Consider the following 23,669-nt stretch of genomic DNA (forward strand, 5'->3'; position numbering starts at 1 on the left):
CTGCAGGATTCGATCTCAATGAACACAAGCATCTTTTTGCAGGGGTACAACTGAGACTAGAACCTGTCCCTAAATGCTGAATTCTGCCAGTATTTATTTGGCATAGGAAGGTCTATGAGTACTGTTGATTCTTAATTTTTTTCTCTTCTGAAATTAAAAATAAGGAGCAGAGATGGCTGAGTCTCAGCAGAGCCAGGAGGCCAGAGCAGGGGCACTCACTGCCCCAAAGCTGAGTGCTGGTTTTGTGGATGACTGTGATCACAGACAGCACAAGAAATACCAGTGAATAAAATGCCAGAGAATGAAAGCCTTTCTCCCACACGTGTCACAGACAGGGTATTTTTGACTGATCTAGCCAAGAAGCAACTGTGAACCATCTCACCAGGGTCTTAAGTCTGGAGTATCTGGAAGATCTGCACAGGGAAAAGAACCTGATTGTATCCCCAGAAATACGCATTGCCTGAGGCACATGAAGGTCCTCTTGGATCAGAATGACATACTGGACATACATGAAGAACTGGGGGAGCTGAAATGTCTTCTGAGCTTAGATTTAAGTAACAAGCCCCTCTCTTTTAGTTTGCTTCCAGTTATCTGCAAGTTGAAGTCCCTTTGTCAGCTCAGGCTCTATAAAACAAACTTGCAGCAAATCCCAGTGCAGATCTGGGAATACTTCCATCATGTTGAACTGCTTGGCCTTTCTGACAATAATCTCAAGTGTCTGCCTAAAGAAATAGTGAACCTGATAAAACCCAAGGAAATTTTCCTCCAGAAAATAGATGCAAAAGTTTTCTCAAGGACCTTTGTCATATTGCTGATTTAGAAATAATAGATCTGGAACTAAATTGAATCAGTCTGACCCCAGAAGAGGGAGGCTTTTTGACAAATTTAGTTAAGCTATTTTTAGCTTTTAATAACTTATCCTCCATTCCTCCTACACTGCAACACTGCCAGAAGCTGGGTATGCTGGATCTGTCTCAATCTCCTGCACAAGCTTCCCCCAGGTTTGTAGAGTCTCACTGAAATGAGAGTACTCAGACTGTCTGCTAACAGCCTGGAGAAGTCCCCACACCAGGTCTGCCGCTGGCTGCCCCTTTCCCGTGTTTATTTGAGGAACACTGGACTGCACACAGTACCTGGTCGCTGACAATCAGATACAGGAACTATATGTTCCTTTGTTTTCATTTTTATTTTATTGATACCTCCCTTTTGCAAAATCTAAGTTCTTCCTTACAACTGAGTGCCACCTTTCCCTGCTAGAGCGAGAAGGCACGTTCCACCTGGTATGCACCTGAGCCTGGGTTTACTCATTATCACTAACATCTGAGTACTCTGGCAGGGAGAGAATAGTAAGAATGTGGAAACACTGACCTTTGTGTTGAATTGTAAAGGTGAAATACTCACTGGAAGAATTGCTTCAGTCTTTTTGCATTTTTTTTCCCTACATGCACTGGAAAACAAGAGCTGCATTTGCGTAGAATTGATACGTCAAACTGAAACAGAGCAGAGGGCAATTTAAAAATGGATATGATGTTGTTAATGCCTTTAACACCATTAACATTTGCTGTTCATTTGGTAACGAACAGTGATGTACCCTACAGCTGTGTTATTCTAAGTGCAATGGTATTCATGGATATACTCACTTTAGGGCCCAGAACACACCTTCCTTTTTATATCATGCAATGCTTTTTTTCCAAGGAGATTTTCACTTGTGCAATTTTCTACTTGAAGGTTACATTTACAGAAGTAGTAATTTATGCAAAAGGATTGCTTTCAGATTTCATCCATTTAAATTACTCTCCTCTGCACTGTGCATACAAAGAAAATGAAGAAGCAGACTCATGTTTCTGCTAAGAAATAAAATTAACCCCATAAGAAATCTTTCCAGCAGAGGAAACAAGGTGGATTTTTTTTCCAGAATTTCCACCATACTGTGAGGTATAATGTTATATTAATGAGCAGAATATTCTGTGTTCATCCATCAACAGTAATGCAGCTCCCCAGCATTTTCTTGGAGATTTTCCCCTAAAAACAAAATCCCAAAGATTACTGCTTAACTGACATAATGTAGCTTTTAAATGAGTGTGTCTAGATACATGCAGAGGTGAAAGAACTGAGAAATTTTTTTAAATGCCTTAACCTTTCTGAAAACCAATTCAATCTCTTTCTGAAGCAAATCTTTCTCCAGGAGTCATTAGAGAGATGACACCCAGGACAAAGTAAAGGAATTAAATTCACCAGTCTGCCAGAAGATATCAGCAAATTGCAGGTAGGAGCAAGGGAAGGGAGAAGATCTTGGTCTGCTGCAGCAAGGTGCTTATGTGGGCTTCAGCTGCTCCCAAATGCAGGACTGAAGGTTCTCCTAATTTCTTTGAGTACAGGGTGCAGCATCATGCCAGCACTGTTAGAATAAGAATAATATCAAAACTCAGTGTTTGAAACTCATGTTGTCTCTTCGTGTCTAGTAGTCATCCCAGTGATATTTCAGTTTACAAACCTTACTTCTGCACTTACTGATATTCTCTGTACATTGATTATATTTCAAGCTAAGGAAAAATCCTTTACTTATTAAAACTTATGCACACATGTTTTCCAGAATCTCAAAGAACCGCATATGGAGAATAATTGTTTGAACTACCTGCCCACAGCCATCGGCTCATTGACCCAGTTGAAAATACCTGACTGTCCTAACAATCTCCTTCAACAGCTCCCAGACTCTCTGTGCTGAATATGTGAAAAATACTCTTTGTTGGCCCAAGGACACAAGTACCAGTATTTTGGAAGGAGGGAGAGAAGGAATGCAATGCATCATTCAGGGCTCATCCTGTAATTGGAAAGGAACCAAATAGGATAAAAGGTAGAACTGGGAGGGTGGGGGAAGTGCTGTACCCAACCCATGTGGGCAGGAGGTCCTCTCTCACCCATGACCTACTTCAGCTTCAGGGTCTGGGGAAAAAGATGTTTTCCAGAGCTCCGCTGGAAGCAGAGCCCCTGAGGTGAGAGGCATGCACCAGTGACTCCAGGGCGGTGGTGTGGAACTGGCTCTCTGGGGGTGCCCCCCAGCCCAGTCTTTCCATCTTCCCCACTTTCCGTTGCACTTCTCTGTGGCTGAGATCGATAGCACTGTTGGTGTGTCAACTGGCAGGAATTTAGCCAGGTGCATAGTCTTCACCTAGTGAAGCAAATGCTTTGCTAGGAGAGCCCGAGTCCCATCCTTCTATATTTGGGAGCAGATACTTTGGATTTTAAACACTCTGTGTTCAACACACACATTCCTTACATGCACAGGTGAATTGTTTGTGCCTCATCCACGTGCTGTTTACAGGGAGAATGCAGGAATGTTCCACATCATTCCTGTTCTTTGTGCTGCAGCTGTTCACTTTTGTGTGTTCAGGTTTGCAAAAACTGCTTGTTCAGAACAATCTCCCATCCCAGCTGTCTGAGGATTTGCAGAGTCTTCAGCAGCTGGAGCTGGTCCTCAGGGATGGGAACGTTATGACAGACCCTCCAATTGAAGTCAGGAGACATCTGCCATCTGGGAATACTTACAGGAAAAAAAGGCATTAAAAGGCCATGAACTTAAAGGTAGGGGTGTTAAGAAAGCCACCACAATATACATACAAAGCTGTGTTTTTAGGAATAGCTACGTTGCAGAACAACCTACAGGACACTCGGTGCAATGTAAAAAACATGTTAAAACAGTGTTTGTATCAGCCATGGTAGAGCAGTACTTCTATCACTAATCATGTTAAGGTGTATAGGGAACCATCAGGAAACCCAGCACTGGGCATCGTTCAAAAACCTACCAGAAGGTTATCGCAGCCCTGCCAGGTCACAGTGAGCAGGCACAGAACAGCCCTTACAACCTGCAAGGCAGCAAGGTTAGTGTGTCTAAAACCAGGTCAGATCCTCTAAGGCATTACTTAAAGACAAAACTAACCACAGGTGGCATCTTCACTCTTGCTGACTGTATTTTGACTGCAGAGAGTTGAAAATCTGTTGTGCAAACATATTTTTTTGTGGTTTGGGGGGTGGGTGTGTGTGTGTGTGTGTGTTGTGGTTTGTGGTTTTTTTTCCCAAAAGTACATCATTCTATCACCAGTGGGCTATGGAATTAATTTGCTCAGAAAAACTACAGGGCAAGATGGAAGGAAAGGCAAATCCTCAGTCTTTGATTCTTCTGAACCTAAATTACTCCTCTCTTTCTGTAATTTCTTTGTGAACTACTGTGTTTCTCCCAAACTGTTCTGAACTAAAAAGTGACATTAAAAAATGTGTAGACATAGTAATTTAAAACTCTAATCAAAGGGTCTGGAGGACTACAGTGTTAGTGTCCTCCCTGGTAAGAAATTCCTCTTGAAAAAGACTAACACAGTGTGAAGGTCAGGTGGCTGGCACCCTATTTCAGCTGCAAACAATGTAGTCAATACAGAATTAAAGGGGGGTTTGGAGACTTCAAGGTGTCTGGGTTTTTGCATTGAGAATACCCACCAGTAATACTGTTCCACATGACTGTTTGTTTTTACCCTTTTCCTCCAGGTAACCATATTGTTGTTCTCTCATTTTCAGATAAGTTTGTAGTGTGGGCTGATGAACCAGAAGGAGATTGGACCTTTCTTGACACTTAATCTAATGAAAGAAAGAAAGAAGGAACAGGAAAAAGAGAAGGTTGTGAAAGGATCAAAAGCCAAAAAGTGATATTTGAACAGTAAACTGAGCTCTTTTCATTTACAAGAAGGGCAAATGTGAGCCGAGGTAAGCAAGTAGGACATAAGCAGTATTAAAGCATTTGAATCAATGAGTGTTACAATGGGAACAGATGATTTTTTGAGGTTTGAATTTGTGTTTCTGTCAAAATTGACTCCAGCTGAATCAGGCAGATTCGCCTCATTCTGAATACGTTTTATCTCAAAACATAAATGCAGCTGATGAACTGGAAATTAATCTAATCTGTAGGAATCTGGTGCAATGAAGTGTTCTTTGTTCTGAATCCCAAAGTATTTTACCTGCAATGCTTAGAAATCTGTTTTCCACTTAGGGAGGTACAGCCATATCTAGAGTGAAACAATATTTGTGGACCCTCCTACTAGCAGTTATTTAATGAGTTTTACATTCAGAAGTGAACAGTACCTTGTTTGGCAATATGGAGGAGGATTCCAGGCAGCCAGAACACATGCACTTCTACCAAAACCTGCATTACCATCCTGTCTTACAGAGGTGTAAAAAGCTGTTTTGAAAGTATCTCTACACTTTTGCAAAACTGTTCACTGATGTTTTGACAATCTGTAGTTATAGTATTTTGAATGACTGCAAGCTGTCAAAATCCTTAGTGTTATAGCTCATCTCTGAGATAGCTTAGTGAGCGTTTGTAAAATGTCTGGGTATGACAGGCTTATTTGAAAGCACAGTCTGCAGAATGCAATATTCTGCACTGACTCTGGGTCCTGGCATGTCATAACACCTTTGTTATTCAAAAGAGCCATGACAAACACTCCTTACTATAATTTTAGCATGCCAAATTTATATTCAACTGTCTTTCCACAGCACTTTACAGATAGCTGTTTGTCCTAGACATCTAATGTCTTTGCCTAGTTTTTATTCTGGATCGCTCAGTTACTCCTTAAACTCCTCCAGAGGTTTATTTGCAGCACACAAAGTACAGAGCTGGACTGGGACTGGCAAGTGTGCAGATTCAAAATGCAAGAGTGGGTGGGAGCAGAACCCTTTATTTAGTTTAACTGGGTGGTGGGAACTGCAGTCCTGCTCTCTTCCCCTGCTCTGAGTTGCCTCAGAGAAGGTGGTGGCACCCCGAAGGAGCTGGCAAAGGCAGGGTCACTGAAAGCCAGCTCTTCCTAGAGCTTCACCTCCAGGTAGTGCTCTCCAAATGCTGCAGCTACCTCTGTATCCAGGCTATGGGTCTTAGTTCTGTTTGGCTCTTGAATCGATCCACATTGAAATCTCATTAATATGCTTGTTGGCAGGAGAGAGCTGGGTGTGCAGAAAAGTGGGATGGCTCGGTTCTGATTTTCCGTGTTATGAGGTAAGTGATGCTGTTCTGATTGTTTGGAGGTGTCTCATGGAATTTTTTCACTCTAAGTGAAGGCAAAGAAGAACAGAGAGAAGGATGATTCAGAGACTATCAAGGAGAAAAAAATCACCGGAGGAGAGAGATTTCAAGGAAGACTGGCAGATAGACAGGACATTTAATAGAAGTGATTTAATAAAAGCTTTTTAGCATGGTAGGTATGAGAGAATCATGGGAGGGCAAAGGACTGAGAAGGGGATCACGAACAGCAAGTGGAGAGGTTGCTAGCAGTGAGTCCACACTCTGCTCTGGAGCTATGAATGAGGAACCCACCCATGACAAAGCACAAAACCCCAACACCAAAGTCCAGTTCAGTCAGTAAGATTACAACAGATCGTGGACATTGAATGGGGGCCAGCTGCTTCAGTGAATTACAGAGGTTCAAGTGGGAAAGGAGTGATTCAGAGAGATTCTCACAGAACACAAAGGATAAACTTCCCACTTGAACCAAAGGCAGATTTGAGGAGGTAAGTCACAGGAAGGCTGTCAAACAGAGATGATGGTACTTCCACATTAGAATAACTCTTCTGCCTTAAGTCATTTTTGAAAGTCTCTCGTTAGCCCTGTATGAAACAGGGGCTTGTCTCTTCACTCCAAAGGTTGAGGATCTCTAGAAAGTAACTGATCCCACACTGCAGCAATTCTCTGCTACCTCTGACCAAGACACTCTACCTCACATTTCTCAGAGCTGGGGGAACGAAGTGTGTTTTTTCAACCAGAACCCAAACTGGAATCAGGAAGTCTGTGGAGACCCTCACATGACATCATGGATTAAATGATCAAGAGGTATCAGCACAGCATGTTCAGCTGCTGGTTACAACCCTGACCAGCCAGAAGTTGATATTGGAAGGGTCACCCAGACTGAAAGCTGAATATTGATGTGCATCTGCATGGGAGAACTTGCTGAGAGGGGTTCTAGCAAGTTAGGAAAGTGCCACTGAATGATCCTGTTGTGCCTCTCCTCCAGGAGATTGCTGCAGCATGTAGACATACTCAGAGCTAATTGAGCAGTACTTTATCCCTCAAGCTGCCTCAGGATTTCTCTAAGACTCCTCAGTGGGCAGATCTAATATCTTTACTTCCTAAAATAGCTTACCAGTGAATAATCCCACTGCAGTTTCTGAGATCACATGTGGGTTAAGATGCTCCATGACATGAGTGACTATGCCAGAATTTGGCTCTGTGTAAGCAAACACAACAAAATGCCAAATAAGAATTATCAAATAAAAAAAGGAGGGGCCACTTACACATCCTAAATTGGGGCTTTTTCTAACAAGTCTTGGACACAGAGCAGGGTGCTGTGCTCTTAGCTAGAAGCTGCCCTGTGGCTTTGAATAATAGACTTTGCTTATTTCCTTCATCTTTAGGGTAAGGATAAGAACACTCTCTTTGTCACAAGGTGTGAAGGTTAATGGATTAATCATGAATACAGGAAGCATGAAGGCACTGCAGGGACTCCCACTGGCTTTCATATGCTCTAGATTGGACTCGTAGATCTGAAAGTTTGCTTTTTTTGCTTCATGTCATGAAAGGGTCTGTACAGAAAGTATAGTCTGGCTAAGGCTGAAACAGCTCAGGATAAGCAAGGACATCCCTGAAGTATCCTGAGGTCTTTGCACAGCCTTATCCAGAATGCTTACGGATTGCTATGTATCCAAAACCCTTGCTAGGTAGCAGGGAATTTCTCTGATTTCACTTACCTTGCCCCCGAGACATGCAAAGACACCAGCTGTTTCTTACCTTGATTTTATGCTGACCCTGTATACAGGACTCATCTACACTACGACATTGGCACCAAGGGCCAGAGCAGAGGCAGAACAGCTCCTTCAATATTCTCCTTACTGGATTAAAATACACTCCTGAGTTGTTGGGATGCTTTCTAAAACTCACAATTACATAGATTTAATGCATTCATAAAGAGGCAAAAGCTTTGGGGGAGAAGAAACTAAAATTAAAAACATAGAAATTTCAAGTATATTCACATTAGAGGCACTTTCCTTATATACACAAGGCCACAATTCACACTGCCTGCCTGCCCACTGGCATCCAGCACACTGATACAGAGAAACGATTACTTGTTTTGAGATTTATTTACTTATAGAAAACTGCTTAGCAACTTATTTACTTATTTATAGCAAGTTATAGTAATTTTTAAATATTGCTAAGAATCCTGCTTGCCCAGACTGTTCTGTGGAATTTTACCAAGGACTGCTGTTTTCATCAAAACAAAGCAGTTCACTGAATATCTACCAAGGATTACAATGTTCAGCAAATATTATACTTTTGTCCTTGAGTAACAGGTGGCTCTAACTAGTTAGAATTTTGCTAATGAGTAAAGATAGCCATACACAAATGGCAGAAGTTCTACTGGTTCTCTTGGATAAGATAAAAAGTAAACCGTCTGAAAAACACTCTTTATTCAAGAAATTGGCCAAGAGAATCTGCGCATGCTCCAGGGAAAAAACAAAGTGAGAAAGACTACAAGCCTTCCTCCCAAAGACCCCTGAAGATGACCACCAGGAGGCAATGTGCAGGTGCAAAGATGACATAAACTGCTGACACCAGCCTTTCGAACTAACCCAGCCTTACTCATGCATATGTATGTTCGTGTTACGTAATGCAATGAATATGGATATCCACACTCTATGAGTTTTTGGTAAAATGTGCAGTGGGTGTGCAAGCTTTGTGGAGAAATCCCTTTGCACCCCGCCTGGAGTAAACATACCTGCTTTATAACTCTATTCGAGTTGTAGAGTCTTTTTTTTTCCCCGTGAATCCCCCAGAGAATCTGAAAGAATGTTATTAAATGGAATGATCTATGCATGCAGAAGGTTAAGTAACAGTTTTCTAGAATTGTGGAACTATTTCAAGAGACAAGATTACTAAAAACTGGGCAGGCTTCTAAGTCAGAGACACATAATACTTGGTTCATGTGCTGCTTGTGAAAGGCCTTCCAGAAACCTTCAACCTCCATCAACAGTCAAAACGAATGTTTCTTTTGTTGTCTTGATTAAAGCTTTCCAATCGTTTCCGCTGCGATTCTGAAAGGATCCATCTTTGCATCCCCAGCTCTGCCAAGGCAGGCAGCTTTGTCAGGGCTGCTAACAACTCACTGAACCACTTCCCACAGTCACGGCAGGATGATGGGCGAAGGCTGACATCCAGCTCTGAGAGTTCTTTGAATATTGCTAAGCCTTGACAGAAAACGACCCACCCTTCGTCAGAGATGTTGTTATTATAACTCAAATCCAGTTTCTGTAATCTGGCGAGATGGCCATCCTGCGTCAGTAATGCTGCAAGAAATGACATACAAAATCACAAATAATACATCCTGGCAATTGCTTTAAAAGCTTATAAGAAGAGTAGTATTTTAATACCATATTATTTAAGGCTTTTTCAGCAGTCAAACAGCAAGATTCAACTCCTCTGCAATATAAAATCACTTGCTGTTGAACTCAAAGTGTTTTATCACAGCTGAAGGAGTGTACAACATTTAAAACACAGGCAATTCCAAATGAGCAGAAGTAACAGGTTAAAATCGTATAGCAACCTGAAAACCTTTGAGTCAGTTGGAAGGAAGTTAAATCAAGTGCCAATTAAAAGGGGCAGACAGGCTTTACAAGGAGATTTAGAAAGAGGAAAGCAAAACTAGATGAGGTTGCATGATTACAACAGCCACCTCTCACTGTGGGAGGGTAATGGGCTTTATATACCCTAAAGGAAACTGGGATCCTTAATGTATGATTGGCAAAGAAGACACCCATCAAGGGTGTGGTTTGTAAAATCAAAAGTATTCAGGCTTCATCTCACCTGCCTTCAGATTACAGGGCCTTAATAGCTGTCACACAGCTGTTGCCAATTCTCAGACACTCAAACCCCATGAGTCAGGTCCACAGAATCACAAGGATGATTATAAAATAAACATTTTTTTTTAAAGGATCCTAGAATTTATTCCTTCAGCAGGTTCTCATTTTCCAGTATTTCTCAGCAGCTGCTAAGAGGTGGGCAAAAATATTTGTTTTAATTCTCCTGTAATAGTTTGACTCCAGAAACACACCTAATGGACTGAGAGCTGGTAGTGCCTGTATTACTGGCTGTCGGCATGAACGTTTTCTATAAGTTACTGCACCCAAAACCAGCAACCGAGCAAAATAAAACTCCTCAGAGGCAGCTTTAAATATCTAATATTAAAAAGAGACCCAAAACCTACATTTGCTAAGTGCTGTCTTTTTGTATTAATAAAGCTGCCAAGAGATTTTTTGCATTTTATCCTTTTCAGCATCTGCACTGTGTGTATGACACAACGTTTTCAGTAAAATGAAAACCCTTTCTGGGAAGAAAACTGCTGTATTTTCCATCTTTTCATTTGATTTATGCAAAAATGTGCTCCGCCCATGGAATAAGTCCCTCCCAAATTGTGGTCTAAATGCCCTGGCTCCTTGACTGCTAGGAAATACCATGTTATACGTACTCAGAAGTGCCAAATCTTCGGCCACCAAGTTACAGCTGCTCAGTCTTAACACTTGAATCTCCGTTGCAAGCTTTAGCACTCCCAAAAGCAGCTTTAGGTTCCCACCAACGCACTTATTCCAAGAAAGGTCTAATATCTCCAGTTCAGGAAGGTGAAGGGCAGCCTCAGCTGAAAAGATTAAGACCAGCAACTTCTGCTTACTAACAGAAAACAACATGGCCTCAACAGACACCTCACCAGCAGTTCACCTGTAAATAGGCTCCTAACAGGCTGCCTACTTGTGTTCGGAATGGCTTCTTTTATCTTAATAAAAGTCAGACAAGAGACTATAAAGGAGGGCCTGCCTATAGAATCTCTAAGGACTATGTGGAGTGGTTGCTTGTCTTTCTGTTTACATTATTGGCTTAACCTTGTCCCACTGAAATCAATTTAATTTAACAGCTTGTTTTTAAACCATTTTATATCAATTTAAAGACAGCCATTTTTTTGCTGTGAACTCACCATGCAAGGTGAAATGCTCTGTATTTTTTGACAACACCAATTTTCATGATGACATGCTTACATAATTGTAATGATATAAATATAGTACTCTTCCTGCAGGGACCTCAGATCAGTTTAGCTTGCTAAAATCAGTCAAGTTATACTACAGGCTTCAATGTCACTAGTAAATGGTACAAAATATAAGTGCACAATACACAGTAACTAACAGATCCCTCTGTACTTAGACTTTACGTGCCATACGGAACGCCTATTGAAGGGACAGTGTAGCCACTAATCCACTGACATTTGCAGTAAGTAGGCAAAAGATGCTGAATTTACATATCCAGCATTAGACTGCACTTTCCCCCATGGCTGTGCAGTATCTTTCCCCTCCTGCAGTCATTGTCTCAGTTCCTCTGTTGCCCCATGCTTAACTCTAGCCTGAAACTTTCAACTGCAATGAGGTGAAAAACCTTCAGTCAAAAAACTGCAAAATGCAGTGTTACAACCACACTATTGTTACAACCTAATACGAAATCATGTTTTCCTTTCTCTTCCAAAATTAGGGAGCATACAAAAGCTCACTCTCAAAGGTCTAAAAGGACTTAATCCAGGCAGGTATAATGGCGGAAGACATACAACAGTCTTCCCTTGCAACCAACTCCCATGAAACACTGGTTTCATCACAGGCTTTTTCACTCAGGACCTGTGGTATAATGTAACTATAATCTTTGGAGATCAGCCAAAAGCGAATGAAGTGCTTTGTCCCACGGGGATACATAGAAAATAGACACACTTTAAAAAAAACCATTCCTACCTAGTGATGAAAACGACTCTTGAACTAAACCACAATTGCTGATGGCCACAGATTTCAACTTCGGTAAAAACCTGAGCCTGCCCAGAAGAGGATCAGATGAGATTCCTACATTTTTATTCGAGGATAAATTCAGCTCTTGAAGACTGGAGAGTAAAGGTATCACCTGGGCTATGAAAACATGAAATATTTATTAGACAGTCACCAATATAGAACAAATATGTAGTTGTATATTTGCCTGACATAATTTCTTTTCTTTATAAATCAATCCAAAAGTCAAGGCCAAGTTCTGACACTCAGATTTATGGTAAGTAATGTTTTAGTCCATAAATAGCCTTGTCATTTTCAGTAGGAATGTTTAAGAAATTAGGTATTACATGCTGTGTAGAAGGCTGTCAGAACACAGATTCCTGTTGAAATTTTCTAGGTGAAGTAGGTATTTTAACATTAAATGAGATGGGGGTTATTTCCAAATGTCTTCACTGCTGAAACTCCCTTATATTAATGTTATTAATCTCTATTAGTCAATAAATTAAAAATAAATCATGACTGCTATTACTAATAGTATTTCCCAATGCTTCAGCAGCAGCTTTTCGAGTTCTCTTTATCATGGAAACTAGAAGGTAGGCAATATAGGCCTTAGGCAATGAGATTTTTTTTGTTGCTATTGTTATTCTAGAGTAAAAAACAATATCAAAAAGTTACAATAACGCACACAGAAAAAAAAACTGTTCCACTGATTCAATGGGAAATGTCTTTTCCTTCCTAATAGCATTTATCAGTTGGATCAATTCAGCCCAGAGACTGTAGTCTCCAGCTTTTCTATAAAGCATAGAGCAGCAGCGCAAGATGATCTAACATCACTCTACTCCACGTACAGTTCACTGAGGGAGGTTTAGGCAGTTACATTTACACACACATATGTGCTTTGGATCCATGATAATTTATACCAGTGGGGGAACTGTCCCTGGATATTTCCAAAATTACTGATTACCAAAAGAAAGCAGTGCTTGGTGGCGGTTCCTACATTCCCATCATGGGTCTGAATCATGGCAGATTCAAGTCCTTAGTTCCACATGGGATCAGACACTGAGATCTCCTTTGATTCAGAGAAAAAAAAATAATCATTCCATATTGATCAAGAAAGCTATCCTCTACACTGCACTTCCCAAACTGCCTAATGAAAAAAGTACTGAGATCTGCTAGATTAGGTTAGGCAGAATCTCTTACACCTTTGAGGTATTTGCCGGAGTCAAAACCTAGGATTCTTAATGGATTTCCTCAACATGTCCTTACATAAAACAGTCATGTCCTCTTCTGTTACACAGCACTGGTGGAGATCAAGGACTTCAAGATTTTTCAAGCTGGCCAAATGAGCTGTGGAATCTTTAAAGCCACCACCAATCTCTTTGTTACATGATATGTCTAGTTTTCTGAGTTCTGCAAGGTGCTGTAAAGCAGCGTCTGAAATGGAAAAGGAAACATGCTGGTCACCGGCTGCTACAACAGCACAGGTCATGGCTTTAGAATTTATTTATTTTAACATCAAAGTTTGCACAAGGTATTGCAGGCAAAGATCCGAGACTGAGCTCAGTGTATAATTACAGCAGACATACAGTAATACCACAAAGCTTCCCCATCTATGCAACTCCATTCTTCTCTGAAAGAGCAGGTGAAGGTGAGGCCAGCTCCTCCCCCAGATCCATTCAATCCTCAACCTTTTGCTGAAATTACTACTGGATGCGTTAATTAGTGCCAGTTGTTTTGTCTTATGGATAAGACCTCTGTTAGGGAGAGACACAAATCATAAGCCCATTTCATTCGGCTTCACTGGACACTCATTAAGTGATAATGGTGAATTTGGATTTCCCTCAGAGTAGGATTAGCTTGTTAAAAGTTAGCCAGCCTGCCTGTGCCCTTGCCTATCTTCTGTCTGGGGAAAGAGGAAACATGTCCAGAGAGCCACTAATCTACCCTAAGATGTGTCTCAGATAAATGGTGTGGAGGGTGACTCTCCCCACTGACTTTCACAGGCTCGAGCTCAGGGAAGATAAATGCTACTCCTGCTGAAAGCCTCTAAAGTCTTTTATCAATCTTCAAACAGCAAATAACGATTGCCCATTAATACTGCCAAGCCATCAGCAAAATCCCACCTCACTGCCTTTCTTAAATGGTTTTCAGATGTACAATTTATTCAGAATGAAAGTCTTTCTGAACATAAAGTCTAACCTAAACCCTGGAGGCTGTCTTGCTTTAATCCACACATGTGCAAGTTTAACTCTTTCAAGCCTGGCACATTTTTCAGATCCTGAGCAATAACCTTCACGCTGCAGCCGATGTGTTTGTTGATAGAGAGATCTAATACTTCGAGGTTTGGGATCACATTTAGAATTTCAGCTGGGAAAGAAAAAGAAAACCAGAATTGGTAGTTGTCTGGAATATATACAGATGAATCCCAGAAAAAATGTATCACCATGACAAACAGGAAGAGATAAGGCTGGGTTTGCCTATATGTGTGGTTTAGACTTACTAAGTTCCTGTTCTACCTAAAAAATACAGCAAAACAAAGACTGGATAGGAATCAAGAAAAATCTGTGAAATATCTGTATGAAAATAAGGGTGAAAAAATACAAGTACACTTGGAAATACAGGGGAATAAAGAGCAGGAATACAAAGAGGGGGGGAAAAAAAGTAATTAAAAGATATAGGACTGTATGTTGCATATGGGCAATCTCCTGCAGTGGAGATGAGAGCACAGGGGCTTCTCTTTAGGGAGAAAATATCTTTAAAAACACAGAATCAGATCAAAAGACCACACAGGATTAAGGTATGGTGAAAGAGGGGAGGGGTGATCAGTGGTTGCCACCTCAGCCTAAATTCCCATCCCTCAGGCCTTCTTTCCCATCCCATGGCTAACTACATATTCAGCTGCTTAATTTTAAGCAATTGGTGGTGGAAATTCTGGCACACGAGTTGCTCAGGGTCTCAAAGGATCCAGCAGCCTGAACCACTGAGGCAGACAGACTGTAGTAGTTTAGATCGCGCTATTCTTCTCAACCCTACCTCATGTGATTAGAAAGAGCAAATTTACCTCACATGATTAGAGAACAACTTTCTTCTTTGGAAGGTAGTGCATTAAATCCCAACACTGTGTGGTAAATACTGTTATAATGCAGAGCCTGAATTAAATTAACTTTCTGCTAGCATTGAGCTCAATACAGCAATCGTCTGAGTCAAACAAGTTACATTTTGTGAAGGCAGTCTCAGTCCAGCTTGATGGATACACATACCAAGGGATTCTCCATCCTTTGCCGTCAGGTTACAGTCTGTAATTTTCAGAAGTTTTAACTTGCATCCTTTCTGTAGTTTTTTTGTCAGGAGTGATAGTTTTCCACCTATGTTACTGTTCCATGATAAATCCAGTTCTTCCAGTTGAGAAACAACTTCAAATGCCTCTCCTGTAACAGAAGTCTAAGATGATTGATTCTGGGTATCAATTTCAGTGCAAGACAAAAATACAGGTTTGGAATATATTAAAGAAGAAGGTTATCCACTTAATTCTCAAATTATTATATCCTGAATGGCTTGCCAGGAAAATTGGTGTATGCCATGAATTGTTGCTACTGCAGCAATGTTGTATAAATTCTCACCTTGTCTGAGGAGCAATACAGATCACAAGTCACAGTACACACAGACTTGAAATTTATTCAGGTTCCCAAATCCTCATCAGACTGTTTGGCCATCACTGTAGACCCATGCGAGGACCCAGAGAGTCTAATGTACAGGGAAATCAATACAAGTGACAAGTCTGAATTTGATGTCCTGTGTAGTTCTGCTCTGTTTGATTTGGCAGACTTCCAAAGTCCTCAGTACTGTGTCCACAGGTCATTTTGGAGAGGAGGAATTAAGTCCTCTCACAACTATTTCTGAAACATAAAAGTGTCATTTCTGAGAGGAACTTCTGAGTCACTTCACAAGGAATCAAAATGAGCACCGTTTTGACCCAAACTAACTTTCCCATGATTTCAAGGCAGACAACACTGATTTTGATTACATTCAGCAAAATTAGCCTTGATGTACCTGCCAACGTGAATCTGACAAAGTTCTTTGCAATACTAACATCCCACTGCAAAATCCAGCCTCCTAACTTCCTTTGGAGAGTAGGGAGTCAGATGTATATTTGCATAAATTCATTCCTAAGAAAGATCAATTAATCAGACCATATGCAAATGCAATTTCAGTGTCATACATAAATTTTTGATCTAAAGTCTTGTCATCAACCTAATAATTGAAAATTGTGTTTTAATAATAAAACCCTTTCATGTTTGTGTTTTCATAATTAATTCTTTACAAAATATTTATAATAGAAAAATAATTATTTCTGTTATGAGTAAATTTGAGAGAGAATGACATGTCTTTTTATTTTTGCATTTATTTTAAATTATTGCTTCAGTCTTGAATACTGAGCAATGCTCTAGAGCTGAGAAATGGTTTCGTCTCTGCAGCACAGCCTGTTTCTGTTTGACATGGGGACTAGCATTCCAGATAAATTTTCCACCCAGAAGATAAATAAAGGACTGTAACTCCAGGAATGGTTTCCTACCACCTTTCACAGTCACAGCTCTGAGCAATCGCATAGGAGAGGTTGGTATTATGATTATATTTGAGGCACTTGATTTCTAAACGGAATACAGCAAGTCTACAAGCAACCACATTTCCACAGATAGATGTGGACATAGTAAAACAGGCAGTATTGGCCTAAACACATGTGCTATTTTCAAAATCATAGGCGAAAATCAATGTAAATCGACTGTTGCTATTCCATGTGTATGGGGCATCACAATTTGACTGGAAATTTAAGTCCTATGATCGGTTTTGTGTCTGTCTCAGCAGAGGCTAAGCCAGAAGGGGGAAGGAAACAACACAGAAAAACCAGGCAGGATAAATCAATTGGAAAGATAACCAATAAAACTCAAGAGAAAAAAAAAAGTATGAGAAAAGGGTTTGAAAAAGAATGAAATAAATTTGAAAAAATTTGATAGAAAATGAAACACAGTTTTACCCTCATCAGAAACAGACTGATTATTTTCACTAGCTTTTGTAGGAACGCATTTTTCTTCCCCAACAGACAGCATGATCACTTTTGAGCTACCACCATATATGCCGTTGTATTTCTGAACCTTTCCTGGAAAAAGCCTGAATATGAATGACATAAAACCCAGCTTTATAACTCAAGAGTGGTTTTTAGAACTTGCAAAATATGCAATAATTTTTATAATTGCTGGTTGACTGAGTTTGCCCCTCTTTTAGACACATATCACAGACCCACCCCAGAGTAAACTCCAGGCCCAGAGGTAAGTGACTCAGTATCAGAACCTGAGTGCGTAACACCACTTTAAAACCTTTAAGTCTCATGCTTTGCATAAAGCAGTGTCTCAGGCACTCCAGGCAAAGAAGTAAGCAGAGGAATAAGCTTCTCCCAGACTTGCAAAAACAAGACATAAAGCTCTGAGGCAACACTTCTGGTTTTAAGTCCTTTTTTTGTGATGAGCACTCATCCGTCCTGCAGCATGAAGACCTAAGCTGACCCTGTCATGACTGACTCTGCTTCAGTTCTTCTGTTTACCATTAGATATTAAAGCTAGCCAAAAACCACCTAATTCAAATTGAAAACATGCTTTCCTGCAAATAGGACTGAATTCTGTTCCCTTCTGAATGTGAAAGCTTCATACCCTGAGGAATGGACTTGGCAGAGCTACCCAAATGTATAAGGTCACTCCTAAGCCCAAATTCTTTCTACTGTTTCACAGCAGGAGTTTACATCACCCACTGTGGAAGCAGCAGGAGTAGGACGCAAGAAGAGGAGATGGATTACATTAGACCCAAGCTGTCTGGAAATAAATGTAAATTAAATTGTGTACCTAAGGAGGTGACATCCTCTGCTGTCAGCCTGCAGCTGTTAAGTCGAAGGACTTTTAACAGGTTCACATGATGAAGATGAACAGTGAGAGCATTCAAAGTTCCACCAACACAACCATTCCAGGACAGGCTGATCTCTTCCAGTTCTGGGAGAAATGGCAGTAAAGAAGCTGTAAAAAAGAAGAAAAAAGTGTATTCTGTTGGCATATTGTCTGCACACTCAATACATCTTAATACAGAGATGCTGTCTACAACCAATGCAGCAGTATAAAGCCATGACAATTTGTAGCTCAGTTTTCTTATCTGTAGTTTGAGTGTAAGGACATTCATCTGCTTCATCGACCTGTTTGATTTCTATATTTGTTTATATATTATATAATTTATGTAATTTATTAACATTTCTCAGGGACTTGGGACCTCCAGATGAAATGTTAAATAAAGCCAAGCCTGTATAAAAGAAAAGGAAGGGAAAAAGAGGAGAGAGAATAACTGAATAGGCAAATAAGAATTAAAGAAATGTATGAAGTGCTGAGTTGAATAAAACGTGTACTTACCCAGCTCTGTTACATCTGCTGCACTTAACGCACAATTATTTAGATCCAGATTCTTGCTGTTGGGTTTCTTTCCCAGTTTCTGCATGAACTGGTTAAATCTCTGCTCACCAGATGGTGACCCCGCTTCAGAAATGAGATGTGAAAGTCCATCTGAGTAACAAAGAAATAGGGCCCTGGTTACCTCTGCTCAAGGTATTAAGGTACTCATAATGCGCAAAACCTGACTGTGGCTGCCAGGTGAAGATTTTAGGAAATGAACTAAATCTGACAGTAAACTGGGGTCTATTTTTGATCAATGTGGACCAATAACCCAAGTGATAAGATCACTACAAAGCTCCTGATGCAGAGAAAAGAATCTCCTCTTGCACATCTCCACACTACCTTATCCCAGTGACTCTGGATGTTTGCACCAGTTCAAGGACATGAAATTCATGCAAAACTCTGAACTGCAGCTGTTCTGCATGCACAAGGTGTATATCCACCTCTGTGTGCTTGCACTGCAGCCACACTGCTGCAATAGAGTCTGTACTTGATCAGCTAGCACCGAGTGGCCCTCTTCACCAGTGTGGTGAACCTGCTGCTTCCTTCATGACAGCCTGTGTTCATCTGCAGTGTCTGTGTAAGGCAGTTCCTGCATTGCTTGGCTTTGCAAAGCAACTCTCACTTACCTTCCTCTTTCAGACTGTTTGTACAGCAAGGAAAATTGCTTTTACATTCACTGCTAAAGCCTTTAACAGATCAGTAATTTCACCTAATGCCTATAGCTGGAAAAATAGCCAAAAATCACACAAAATAGCAATCCCACTCTTAGTAGCTGTCCTCTCACCGTTTCCCCAAACCTATCCAAAACTCTTAGGACAAAGAATGGGGTTCTAAGCCTCACCTTTCAGCTCCTTTTAAAAAATAGTCTCATTTTCTCTGGTGTGGATGTAAAAAGTATTCTTGTGTGCACAAAATAACATACATGATGAATTTCCATTCCCTTCCCTTTACCAGTAACAAGTGGTAGAAAACATCTGCTCTTGTTGTCTACAGATTGCTTTAGCAGCACAGTGGACAGAGACCAATCTTCAATACAACACAGGCCAAGCTACTGCTCAAAGCTTGGCTTTGAAAACAAATAAGCTCCGCAATTAATGAGCTGACTCTGGTATTGACCTCTCGCACTGGAGGTCAAGAGAGGGGTCACCCAAAAGCTTTATCCCTCCTCAGCAACATGGATCTCACTCCATGCTCAGCATCTATCAAACTGATAACATTCCAATCAGAAGCAAATCCTGGCTAAAGTATAAACTGTAGGCAGCAAATTACAGGATTCTGGCTAGCAAGGAAAGAAACTGATTTTCTATGAAATCAATATATACACATGTGCATGTATTTCATTATTGTATAACATTACCTTCTACAGAGAGATCTAGCTTCTCACTCTGATCATCAGCTCCAGAGTTGTTTGTTTCTTCAATTTCCCTTCTGTCCTTGCCTTCAGATTTCCCAAAGTCAAGGCCCCTGAAGAATTTTCTGATGGATGAAGGCTGCTCTCTTCTTTTTCCAGGAGAGGACCTCTTCCCTTGGAACTTTTTTATAACAAAGTCAAATGGGGAACTCCTCAAGATGTCCTCTTCATGCTTATCCCGGTGGCAATGAATGTCATCTTTCAGGGGATCAGCAGACATAGAAAGATTTAGTTTTAGTAATATTTACTCTTGCTTATCTTATTTCATAATGGCAGATTCACTGAGAATTTTCTACCGTTCCCTCCATGCTAATATCAGGAAAGCACTGTTTAGAAGACCAGACTCTGAACTCATTTTTCCTCCTTCAAAAGAAACGTAATGCTCAGTATTAGCACAGCAGACTCAGTGGTGCCAGTTCTCCATGGTACAAGTATTGGTCTCTGCTGCCTTTTTAACGCAGACTCCTCCTGAGCCACCCCACCTGGCCACCGAGCGCCGAAGGGCTAACCTGCTGCTTTCCCTGTCATTTAATCCCCAGGTTCAATTCTTAGTCTTGTGGCCACATTAAAGAAGCAAGGCTGAGATGTCCCCATTCTGAGGGGATGCCAGGTTAAGTGATTCTTCAATGCCAAAAGCCAGTCCAAACAGTTAGGAAGGTGAGAGGAGGAGGTGTACAACAGGGAGTACAAGGACATCCTTGCCTGAACAATGTCACACGCTCCCAAGCTGAGGGTGGAACATGCAAATGAAACCCCCCATTAACCTTAGAGCAAAGCTGAAATGATAGTGCAAAAACCAACCAGATGTTGTAACAATGAAGTGCAGGAGTGTGCTGCTGCTGGAAGGAAACAAGCCCCCCCAGACAGCTTGTCTGGAACAGTTCAGTACTACAGTGACCTCAGCTTCAGTGACTAATTCACAGGTAAATTAAAGTTTGACTTCATAATTTATACACGATTTCCTTATTTCATTTCATACTACACAAGCCATAGCATCATCCAGTGATTCTGAGGCTGCTTTGTTTTTCTCTAAACATTAATGCTCTTTCTTTAGCTTTAATTCTAGCATTTGCCCACATACACATGTTTTTATGTGTCGAGTATCGAGTCCTACTGTGTGCTGTAGGCTGCAGGGTAAATGGCTTGTGCTCAGACCTTGATCCTGTAATACACCGGAGCTCATGAAGGGATTTCTGTGCTCACACAGATTTCTCCTTCCCCAGTACAGACCTGCACACAGAACTCATTCCACAATTTGCTGTCATCCACTGAATGCATGAACTTGATCATTTTAATAACCATTAGCTAAATAGAACATCACTGGCATCAACTTTCCAAAAAAAGAGAATCACGTGAAGAAGTATCAGAAATTTGCACGGATAGTTTTCATGTTATTATAGCAAGAGTCAGGCCTGGGGGAAATGTCAAAACAAGGCAAATGTAGTTTTTATATACACATACTTTTCTTTGTGTGTGTATATACACTGATGTATATATATATGTATGTAAATTTTCTTACTGTGTTGGAAGTTATCTGCCATGAACAAAGTGTTCAAGGGCAGAGCACTTACAACTGCAAAAAGTCGATGCATTGTTCAAAGTCTTACTCTTAATAGCCTTCAATAGCTGTATTTCTTACAAGTACAAAAATTATACAAAACAATGGTCATAGAAGTACATGCGCATTTACTGAGCTGTAAAGCTATGCTGATTACCCTGGCTCTGTTTCAAGCTGTAGAGCAGTATTGTTTTAAACAGAGAAACATACCTGTCTTTTCCATTGGTATACTTGAGAATCTCTTTCACGTTTTACAGTACTTTCAGGGCTTGCAGGAGAAGTGAGCCATGCCACACAAACAAAACCTCACTTCTTTCCCTAATAGGACTTTCCATACAGTTTTCTTTCAACAGTTTCTGTCTTCATCAGTTTGATAGCAGCAGCTCTGTGCAAGTGGTGTGGGGGCTCTTTCCTGATGCCTCTGCACTGTCTCCCAGTGTCAGACTGCTGTCCCTAGCCTCTCTTTTCTGGGAGGGTTTGAAAGTCCATTTAAATGCTCTGATCATGTCCCAGCTTAGATCACACACAAGGCAGAAATGAGGAAGTGGCAGCACAGCCGTGCATACTGCACACTAACCACTGCATGGCCCTGACACAGCTGTTGTTAGAAGAGGCTGAGTCACCTTCTAGATCAGGTTACCTGAAGAAAAGCTCTTTGTTTTCCCACCCCTTTTGTCCATACTGGTCAGAAATACTGCTGGAGGCTGAGCAAAGCCCTACTGTCAGCAGGATGTTGCATAGTTCAGTTCAGTAACAAAAAGGAACACAGAGGACTAGCGTGCTCCTGTTCATTGCAGGGCAACAGGAGACAACAGAGGAGAGGTCGTACTGCATCATCCAACACAATTTACTTGTACGCAACAGTGTGATACAACATTATGATGCAATCATTTGATACATCATATACATACCTCAAACTTCACTATATCTTTTTTTGTCTACCGTAGAATCTAATCTCCATGATGGCAAATATTACAGTTTCTAGCTTAAACATACTCATGCCCATTTATGCTGAATTTCTTTAGCTTTGATGATTCTTTTTAATCTACAAGGTCTTCACTTCTGTAGACTAGACCAGCCAAACTCTTCTTGTCTTGCTTCACATGGCAAACTCTCCGTTTCCCTTATTTCCTGCTCACCTTTGCCTGCACCTGTTGCAATGTAATTTATACTTCCTCAAATATAAGGGACCATCCACCGATACGTATACAATAAAGACATGTGCAAACTGTAGTGCTTTTGGTGGGGAATGATAAAGCTGGTCAACAAAACTAATGATTCATTTGAAAGCAGCTGAGCAGACACCAGCCATGAGGACAAGCTTGACTCAGTGTGTCAACGTACAAATGATTCAGACAGGGTGGAATGAGGCACGGGGTGCTGTTAGGAGCCAACAGGATAAGATTAGGAGAAGAAAACCTTAAAGTGAACATCAGGAAAATCCTTCTGCCCGTGAGAAATACCACATTAGAAAACATTCACATTAGGAAAAAATGCACAAAACACTATGATGAAGTATCTTTTCCTGCAGGAATGGAGGGCACATTTCTCTTCCCAAACAGAAAGGATCTCCAGGTTGGTTTTAGGGTTTTCTGACACCAGAAGTGGCTGTCCTATCCCAATTTCTGAAACTACCAGCTCACTACAGACCTGTACCCACTGGGAAAGATAGCTGCCTGTGTGCTAACTCACTTGGTGTGTTCAGGCATCTCCGCTATGCAGATTATTGAAAATCCCAAGTATTTCTGTTAGTAAGGGACACAGTGAATTTGACAGCTTTTTTTCCACTTTACTTGCTATGCCTAACAACGGAGTGGCCAGAGATGAAACAGAGACAAAGCATCCCATGTTTGTGAATGTATGCCAGACTCTGCTGGCCCAAGACATTCGATGCCCACTGCAGTTCAATGAGAACTTGGAATGGGAATACCTGATAATCTCCACTCTCTGGAACTGGGGAAATCCTTAAACATGTTAAGCACTAATTACAGTGGTTAGGCTGGGCTAACTTGACTGCTCGGGATGTTAGGTGATGTGCTGCCCATTCAGAAATTCTTTCACCACTTTAGGCTGTTGAATGATAGTGAAAATACCTCATGGCACCATGACAGCATTGCTGTAATCCATTGACATGGGAAATGTAGTTTTGCAGTGACCTGATTTCCTAGAAAGCAAAACTTTACCTTTTTTTTTTTTTACAGTTATGAGGGAAGAGCAGACAGCAGGGTTATCCCAAAACAAAGCAGGATAACTAGAGCAAGATGGTTGCACTGGGCTGAAAACATGAACATTACTCCGCAACAGGCCCAGGCCGTGCTGTGAACACACAACGTATCAT

The 23,669-nt window shown here is 40.9% G+C and overlaps 2 protein-coding genes across 3 annotated transcripts; one reads left to right on the plus strand and one right to left on the minus strand.

The window, feature by feature from the left end:
• Positions 1-172: 172 nt before the first annotated feature.
• LRRIQ4 (leucine rich repeats and IQ motif containing 4) lies at positions 173-3,740 on the plus strand. The gene is given in 9 exon segments (XM_026854956.1): positions 173-282; positions 386-435; positions 438-788; positions 791-974; positions 976-1,001; positions 2,100-2,266; positions 2,594-2,722; positions 3,286-3,523; positions 3,526-3,740. Coding segments are annotated over 9 exon segments (1,470 nt in total).
• A 5,126-nt stretch (positions 3,741-8,866) lies between these two features.
• LRRC31 (leucine rich repeat containing 31) lies at positions 8,867-21,894 on the minus strand. 2 transcript variants are annotated; one of them, XM_026855177.1, is made up of 10 exons: positions 21,542-21,894; positions 19,720-19,971; positions 18,321-18,470; positions 17,769-17,936; positions 15,138-15,305; positions 14,077-14,244; positions 13,144-13,311; positions 11,851-12,018; positions 10,554-10,721; positions 8,867-9,375 (listed from the first exon to the last, which is right to left on the minus strand). In XM_026855177.1, the coding sequence occupies exons 1-10, from the start codon at positions 21,552-21,554 to the stop codon at positions 9,056-9,058; spliced, it is 1,743 nt and encodes a 580-aa protein (XP_026710978.1). In that variant the 5' UTR covers positions 21,555-21,894; the 3' UTR covers positions 8,867-9,055. The 2 variants fall into 2 exon arrangements, with proteins under 2 accessions (XP_026710978.1, XP_026710979.1); XM_026855178.1 differs by lacking the exon at positions 18,321-18,470.
• Positions 21,895-23,669: the final 1,775 nt, after the last annotated feature.

This window comes from Athene cunicularia (assembly GCF_003259725.1).
Source record: "Athene cunicularia isolate RWA chromosome 9 unlocalized genomic scaffold, athCun1 chr9_part1, whole genome shotgun sequence".
In the NCBI taxonomy this organism is placed as follows: Eukaryota; Metazoa; Chordata; class Aves; order Strigiformes; family Strigidae; genus Athene; species Athene cunicularia.